At 24.4% G+C, this 9143-nt stretch overlaps 1 protein-coding gene across 1 annotated transcript; it reads right to left on the reverse strand.

The window, feature by feature from the left end:
• Positions 1-324: 324 nt before the first annotated feature.
• Positions 325-8464, reverse strand: LOC124943447 (putative ankyrin repeat protein RF_0381). Its single transcript, XM_047483949.1, has 7 exons — positions 8186-8464; positions 1476-1659; positions 1097-1188; positions 842-1015; positions 625-750; positions 454-549; positions 325-387 (listed from the first exon to the last, which is right to left on the reverse strand). Exons 1-7 carry the CDS (start codon positions 8462-8464, stop codon positions 325-327), a joined length of 1014 nt encoding a protein of 337 aa, XP_047339905.1.
• Between the last annotated feature and the right edge of the window lie 679 nt (positions 8465-9143).

Here is a 9143-nt window from a genome sequence, read left to right on the forward strand (position 1 = left end):
GAGTATTTGTATCAGTTGAATGTATAAGCGTTACAAATTTAGTATTCATGTCTTTTAAAGGTGATTGTTACAACTAATTCAATTCAATATTTTCTAGATGGCCCAAGTTGAAAATAAAAACCAAAATAATATATAATTAACAATAAAAATAAAAAATAAACATGTCTTCGCACAAAATAGATAAACAAATAAAATCAACTATCAAAAATCAAATAAATTAAAATTTTTTTCACAAAATAGATTAACAGAACTATATAGATATATAAACTAGAAAAACACACAACTAAATTATAAAATAATTCTAGAAAAAAAATCATATTAGTTTCAATGAATTCCCTTAAGTATTCTCCAAACTTCTGAGTTACGTTTAGCAAATTGATACGGAACCTGTAAAAAATATTATATAAATATTTGGAATAAAAAAAACAAATAAAAAAATATTTAAAAACTAACCATTCCATCATTATTACGTGTTTGAGTAGAAGCACCCAATTCTAGTAATAATTTTACAATTTTAACTTTTCCATATAATGCTGCTTCATGTAAAGGCTATACCAAAAAAAAAAAAAATAATAATATAATATAATTTAAATATAAAAGAAAATATTTAATATTAAAAATTACCGTATCACCGTATGTATTAACTGCTTGTATCATTTTACTTATACCAGTTGAATTATCGGTCTCAATAATAATATCTAACAATAGTTCAACAATTTTGATATTTTCACTAGCTTCTTTATGCATAGGCTATTCAAAACTAAAATTAAATAAATTGAAGGTTAAAAACATTTATTTAATTTAAAAAAATATAATTAATTTAGAAGATGAATTCAATTACCGTCGAACCATCGCTATCAATTGAGTTTAACATTCTCTTTCTAATATCTCCATCACTAATATTATTGAATATAAATTTAACAATATTAAACAAACCAATATCACAAGCAGTATGGAGAGTAATGTCTCCAACTTTATTTTTAGCCTCCAAATTAGCAACCCTTCCAACTAGTAACTGTATTATAAATGAATACATTAGCTTTAATATTCATATTAATTTGTTGAATATATTTAATTATTAATTATTAAAACATACCTCAAAAGATTTTCGACTATAACATTTACATGCATAGTGAAGAGCAGTTTCTCCATCTATTGAATATTCATCTATATCTCCAGTAAAATTATCTATAACAACAAATAAAGAAATAATAATAACAATAAAATTTATTTAAGTTTATTATAAATTAATATCTTAATAAACTTTATTCTCTAAAACTATATATTCTCATATTAATAAACTTTTATATGAAACTAACAAATATTCGCTTCAATAAAGAAAAGTATTCAAAATTTCATAAATTTTAAAAAATTTAAAACATATGTATTCAATTAAAATTTTATAGGTTAGAGTTTTCACAACTAAAATCCAAAAGAATATATAATAAAAGCATATAAAAAAATTTACAACACACCTAAGGCAATTTGAAGTCCATTAACATCTCGTTTCTTAATTGTTAGAGCCATATCTTTGAAATGAGGAGCAATATTATTTTCATTAGTCTTCATTGTGTCTTCTTCGTCGCTTATATTGAAATCACTGTCGCTGCTACTGAAAGTCGCTGCTACTGAAATCACATTCGCTGCTACTGAAATCATCTTCGTGGTAGAAAACGTCATGAATACCATTAATACAAAATTGGATCACATGTTGTTTACTATTGGGTATAAGCACCATAATTCTCTCTTTAAATTATAAAAATAGAATATAAACAATGAAAAATAAATTAATAAATAAATATGGTCTATTATGTGGTATTTATAAAGTTATAAAACAAACACTATAAAAAAAGATTTATATATATATATATATTTATATATATATATTTATTCTTTATAAATGCATATATAATATTTCTAATATAATAAAAATATTATATTTCACACTATTTCACACCATATTTAAAAAATATTTTTTCTCTTTATTTATTTCTAAAAGTAAATGTTTATATAAATATTCACTTTTTTATAATTATATATTTTTAAAATTAAATTATATATATATATATATATATTCTCAATATTTTTAATTATTTATATATTTAAGTATTTGTTTTTTAAGGTGGGTGTTGATTTAATAGAAATAATGTTTTCAAATTTTATTAATTAGATGTTAACAATTTAATTAAAATTTTATTAATTAGATGTTAACAATTTAATAGCATCATCTTAGCCTTCACTATAATAAATTTTTTTATATATTTATAAATATTCTCTTTTTATAATTATAATATATATAATATTTCATATATTATAAAAACAATTAACCATAACTAGAAAAAAAAATATACTATCTTCTCTCATTTATTTCTCAATATATAATATAAATTTATTTATATATATATATTATCTCCCCTAATTTATTTCTCAATATAATATGATATAATATAGTATAATATAATATAATATAGTATAATATAATATAACATAATATAATATAACATAATATAATATAATATAATATAATATAATATTATATAATATAATATAATATAATATAATATAATATAATATATATTCAAAATATATATATATAAACTATTTTATATTATTATCTAATAAATCACTTATAATAAAGAAATTTAAGAAAATATAATATCTTCTTACAATATATAATATAAATTTATATATATATATATATATATATATATTATCTCTCATTGTATATAATAAAAAATTTAAAATATATTTTATATTCTCATTTCTTTCTCTATATATTATATTTATATATATTTATCACAAAAATTAATAAAAAAATATACAAATATATTATCTCCCTCATTTATTTCTAAATATATAATATTTATAATAACAGTTCTAAATTCTTTAAATTTATCATTATCTCTCATATTATTTTTCGTCAAATTTTCAATAAATAAGGTAGAATAGAAAATTTTAGAAAATATAAAGTATTTTCTAATTGTTTTTTTTGCCATATATATTATAAATTTATAAATATTCTCTCGTATAATTCTATATTTATAACATTTTATATATATATATTAAAAATTATTGTGGAGTGAATTTGGGAGAAAGGATTACGTGACACAATCTGATTAGTTAGAAAATTATTTTCTCTAATATTTCTCTTTCCTATCTCATTTATTTCTCAATTTATCATTTTTTTTAAATCATCTTAAAATTAAACATCTATTCTTTATCTTTATCATTTTCAAAGTAACACTATTTTATAACAAAATAATTTTTTATAAAAACTCATTTTTTCAACATTCATAAAGTTTTTATCAATTACACCAGTTTATTATTCTTTCAAAGTTCTAAATAAACTTTCATTTTCTTTTTATTATTCTTCTTTTAATGTTTCTATAATTTATTTATTTTTCCTCTTTTTAACATAATAAAAAGAGGATAAAAGAGGAAGAAGTGAAGTAAGTGGGAAAAGAATGAAGTAGAGGTAAAAATATTATTTCACCAATATATAAATGCTCAACAATTAGAAGATATTAATATTTATGAGATGTTTAGTACAAAATACTCAAAATTAAGTCAAAAGATTAGAAGTTGAAATTTAATTTAGGTGACATAAAAATGGTAATATTGTGATAATATTTTACATATATATTATCTTATATTATAACAATTATTTTATTTCATTTTTGCAATAAAATGTCTTGTTTGAGACTCATAATCACATTTTAGACAACCAAAATTATAGTTGTACACGATAGAATCTTAAGCACCCAAATTAATACCGAATTTTCAGCCTTTCAAACTAAACAATAATAACCTATAAAATTTACATTATGATATATAATTTATATCATATATAATCTATATAGTTACTAAATTCCAATAACATTTAATAATAGTGTCTTAAAACACGCATACTCCATTATCCATGTTTAATTTATAAACATTTTAGAAAAATTAAACTCCACACGACTTTATATATTAGTGATACTTAATGATTTTAAATTTATAAAATTTTAATTTGTTAAATTTTCACTAGAAATATTTATATAGCATTTGCTTACTTATTTCTCAACATAAAATAGACGACGCTAAAGAGAATAAATGATTATTTGTATCAGTTGAATGTATAAGCGTTGAAAATTTAGTATTCATGTCTTTTAGATGTGGTTGTTACAACTAATTAAATTCAATTTTTGTATAGATGACCCAAGTCAAAATAAAATCCCAAATAATATATAATTAACTATAAAAATAAAAAATAAATATGTCTTCTCACAAAATAGATAAACAAATAAATTGAAATATCAAAAATATAATATATTAAGAATTTTCTTCCAAAACAGATTAACAAAACTATATTGATATATAAACGAGAAAAACACACAATTAAATTATAAAATAATTCTAGAAAAAGAAGCTATAATAGTTTCAATGAATTCCCTTTATTATTCTCCAAACTTCTAAATTACGTTTAGCAAATTGATACGGAACCTATAAAAAATATTATATAAATATTTGAAATAAAAAACAAATAAAAAAATATTTAAAAACTAACTAGTCCATTATTGTTACGTGTTTAAATAGAAGCACCCTACAATTTTAACTTTTCCATATAATGCTAGATGCTTCATGTAAAGGCAATACAAAAAATTAAAAAATTATTGAAATATAATTTAAATATAAAAGAAAATATTTAATATTAAAAATTACCGTATGACCGTATGTATTAACTGCTTGTATCATTTTACTTATGTCAGCCGAATTAACAGTTTCAATAACAATATCTAACAATAGTTTAACAATTTTAATATTTTTACTAGCTGCTTTATGCATAGGCTATAAAAAAAAAAAAAAATTGACGGTTAAAAATATTTTTTTAATTTAAAAAAAATATAATTAATTTTGAAGATGAATTCCCATCGATATCAATTGAGTTTAACATTCTCTTTCTAATATCTCCATCACTAATATTATTGAATATAAATTCAATAATATTAAATAAACCATTATCACAAACAATATAGAGAGGAATGTCTCCATCTTTATTTTTAGCCTCCATATTAGCACCCCTTCCAACTAATAACTATATTATAAATGAATACATTAGCTTCAATATTGATATTAATTTGTTGAATATATTTAATTATTAATTATTAAAAACTTATCTCAAAAGATTTTTTACAATAATATTTACATGTATAGTGAAGAATAGTTTCTCCATCTATTGAATATTCGTCTATATTTCCTGTAAAATTATCTATAACAACAAATAAAGATAATAATAATAACAATAAAATTTATTTAAATTTATTATAAAATTTATTTCTTAATAAACTTTTACATAAAAATAACAAGTATTCAATTCAATAAAAAAAAGTATTTAAAATTTCATAGATTTATAAAAAAATATGTATTCAATTAAACTTTTATAGGTTAGAGTTTTCACAACTGAAATCCAAAAGAAAAGCATATAAATTTTTTTATATGCTACTTATAGTAATTTAAAGTCCATTAACATCTCGTTTTTCATGGCTAGAGACATATCTTTGTAATGAGGAGAAATATTATTTTCAATAATATTCATTGTGTCTTTTTCGTCGCTTATATTGAAATACTGTTGCTTCTATTGAAATCATCTTCGCTACTACTGAAATCATCTTCGCTGTAGAAAACGTCATGAATAACATTAATAACTGATTGGATCACATGTTGTTTACTTTTTTGAGTATAAACACTATTATTCTATCTTAAAATTATAAAAGTAAAATATAAACAATGAAAAAAATAAATAATATAGGTCTATTTGTTTGGTATTTATAAAGTTATAAAACTAAATCTAGATATAAAAAAGATTTATATATATATATATTTATTCTTTATAATTGTATATATAATATTTCTTATATAATAAAAGTAGTATATTTCTCCCCGTATTTAAAAAATATTTTCTCCTTATTTATTTCTAAAATTAAATGTTTATATAAATATTCACTTTTTTTATAATTATATATTTTTAAAATTCAATATAATAAATATATATATATATATATATATTCTCAATATTTTTATTTAATTATATATATAACTATTTGTTTTTTAAAATGAGTGTTGATTTAATATAAATAATGTTTTAAAATTTTATTAATTAGGTGTATATTAACAATTTTAATAACATCATCTTCATCTTCACTGTAATATATTTTTTTATATATTTTGTTAGGATCGAGATCAACAATAGAGATGGGGTTTGGCTATTATTGAATGCTTACGCACTCTTCATTTGATATTAATTATATTAGAAGTTAATATCAGTTTCTATTCTTCGCAAGTTGTCATAAACTTTTTAATCGAGTTCAAGTGCGGAAATGTTTATTTCCACTTCAAGTAACACAACAAAATTATAATGATGCAATGAAAAAGAACACATGACAAAGAAGATGTATATGGATATTCGGAGTAGAAGCTCTTACGTCACCCCTTCTCAACCTTGAGAAGGATATTCACTAGAAGATTTGGTTGAATACAACACTTGTACAAAACCCAATCGAACAACCATGACTTAGATATTCTCTGTTTTTGAACTCCTAACACACACTGTTATTGAACCAAAACAAATTATGTCAACTTACAATGCTAACCACTCACACATAATAGGTAGTATGTAATATAATGTAAACACTTAGTACATAGAGAGCTTTTTGAATATGAGAGCTTGAAAGATTGTAATTAGCACTTAAGATTCCTTTTTGGGCGCTTAGAACTTGAAAACTCTCTTGTATATGTAACAATATATAAAGTTGTAATTCCGCTTCTCTTTTTGTAGGCAAAGATATCAACGGATATATTTTTTTTTCAACGGTTATATTTGCTATAGAGAATACAAGTTATATTTTGGTTGGCTGAACTCTATTTTAGTACATTGGAGAAGATCCTCATTTGATCTTGTCTATACTTCTATGATAGTATGCCAAAATCACATTAATGGAATTATGATGTACGAGGAAAATACAACTCAGAGTATTTGTCTTTTGGTGATTTGCAGTCTATACTAGGTTGATAGAGGAGTGCTGCTGAGACATATTGCCAAGAGGTCTTCATCAGACTTGCCCTAAAAATGAAACTGATAATGAAGACACATAAAGCTAACCTCTAATAATACTGGAAGCGTCCTAATGTAGTAGATGATAAAAAATATTGGACGCGCTCCATCTTGATGTAATATTGAAAATATAAATAACTAGAGGCGCTATGTAAAAAATACTGGAAGCGAGAACCGGGTGCTTCTGTATAAAATACCGGAAGCGAGAACCGGACGCTTCTATATAAAATACCGGAAGCGAGAAACGTGCGTTTCTGTATAAAATACAGGAAGCGAGAACCGGATAACAAATAACCGAACTTCACAAATTACCGGACGTGTATTAGCAAACTATCGGAAGAAATAATCGGACGCGTCTTATTATATAAAACAAATTATATAATACCTGACGCATCTCATCTTGAGATAAAACCGGAGGCGTGCAGCATATAATACCGAAGTATAAACTGCTGGCGGCGCTCACAAAATACCGGACGCGTGTTCCTCCTTTACATAATACTGATATTTATAAAATCGAACGCGCTCCATTTTTACATAATACCGAAGTTTAAAAGTTGGCGGCGCTTCTTTATAAACTACCGAATTATAAAACTAAAGTTGCAATTTGCCGGATATTCCTTGTCATAAAACTGATCATAAGGCCGAACATTTTTTCTTTTCCAGGTTTTTTTAATCTGCACAAGATTAGATAAACACAATTCAGTTTTTATTTACTAATAATTGATTGAACATTTTATCTTAACAATTTCCCTCTTTTTGATTATTTAAGCTAAATATTCAAAATATGGTAATTTTATAATTATCCTAAGTTAATTGTCTTATTTAATCTAACAATTTCTCCCTCTTTGATTGTTTAGAATAAATTATCAAAGCCATTGATCTATTTCTTAGTAATTTCTCCATTTTTCATAGTTTTATCCTAAAATTATCAAAACCTATATTTTATCAAAAACAATATTTAATATGCATCATTTAACTTTTCTATTTGATAAATAAAATGAGGAATTCCGTTAGTTAAAAATTAGATGTTCAACATATATAATTTAAGAAGTTCATAAAAAAATAAAGACGTACATAGACTTTTTAGTGTACCTCCTTTGAAGTTCTCTTTTCAATATCCCATCTCAGTTCGTCCATGAAACTGCTATTGGTTGAACCGCAAGTCTTACGTCCACGACCCTTTCCACTTGTCTCTCGTGCGACCGGACGTTCAGGAGAAGGAGGAAACTTGAAGGGATTTTGATTTGATCTTCCGCTTGGAAGATGGATAGTAGGAGCAGAGCTAACAACAAATCCATCATCCCGACAAAGCCTCTTGTTTGAATGGGAGCTGCGAGGAACGGGAATAGAAATATCTAGTTTTCTGGACATTTATTCAATAGTAAGGTTGTCCTCTCTAGCTTCCTTATCTCGTTTAGCAGCTTTAGAGGATGCATTTTCTTCGTCCTGAAAGCGCTGAGCAACCACCTCATGTTCTCTTAGTCTTTCAGCATCGGCCGCATTTTGGGATTTAGCCATTTCCAGAATTTTGTATGAAAGGACTTCAATGGAATATTTGGTTTCGCCATGAAGAGAAAAAGTTTTGTTGAAGAATGGTTTCACCTGTTTGAGCTCTTTCGTAGTTTATTAAACTCTTGTTTGTTCTCTTTCGAGGAGGACGCTTGATTTTCTTCCAGTCGTTCCAGACGAGAGCTCAAGGATTTAAAGACCTCTTTCCATGGAGCCAAAGCATCCATTACAAGCTTTTTGACATCTACTCGTCTTGGAGTTTCATCCTCGAAGTTTGATAGATGAGAACCGAGAGGAGCAGATCGGATAGGTATAGCGCGTCGGGAACTTACCTAAATGGATAGCTTCGGTTCTATTTCAGCTCGCTGACCGATCGGTTCTGAAATGGGTTGAGTCGGGGTTGGTTGCTTGAGGTTCTAGTCTTCAGCCTAATTCGAATGAGGAACATCATTACCGGTCGGTTCAGGATTTTCAATAAGATGAGAGGAGGAATGTCCCGTGTTGACTGCGATCGAAGGATTCGAGTGAGCTTCATCTTGCC

This window comes from Impatiens glandulifera, chromosome 6 (genome assembly GCF_907164915.1).
Source record: "Impatiens glandulifera chromosome 6, dImpGla2.1, whole genome shotgun sequence".
Classification (NCBI taxonomy): Eukaryota; Viridiplantae; Streptophyta; class Magnoliopsida; order Ericales; family Balsaminaceae; genus Impatiens; species Impatiens glandulifera.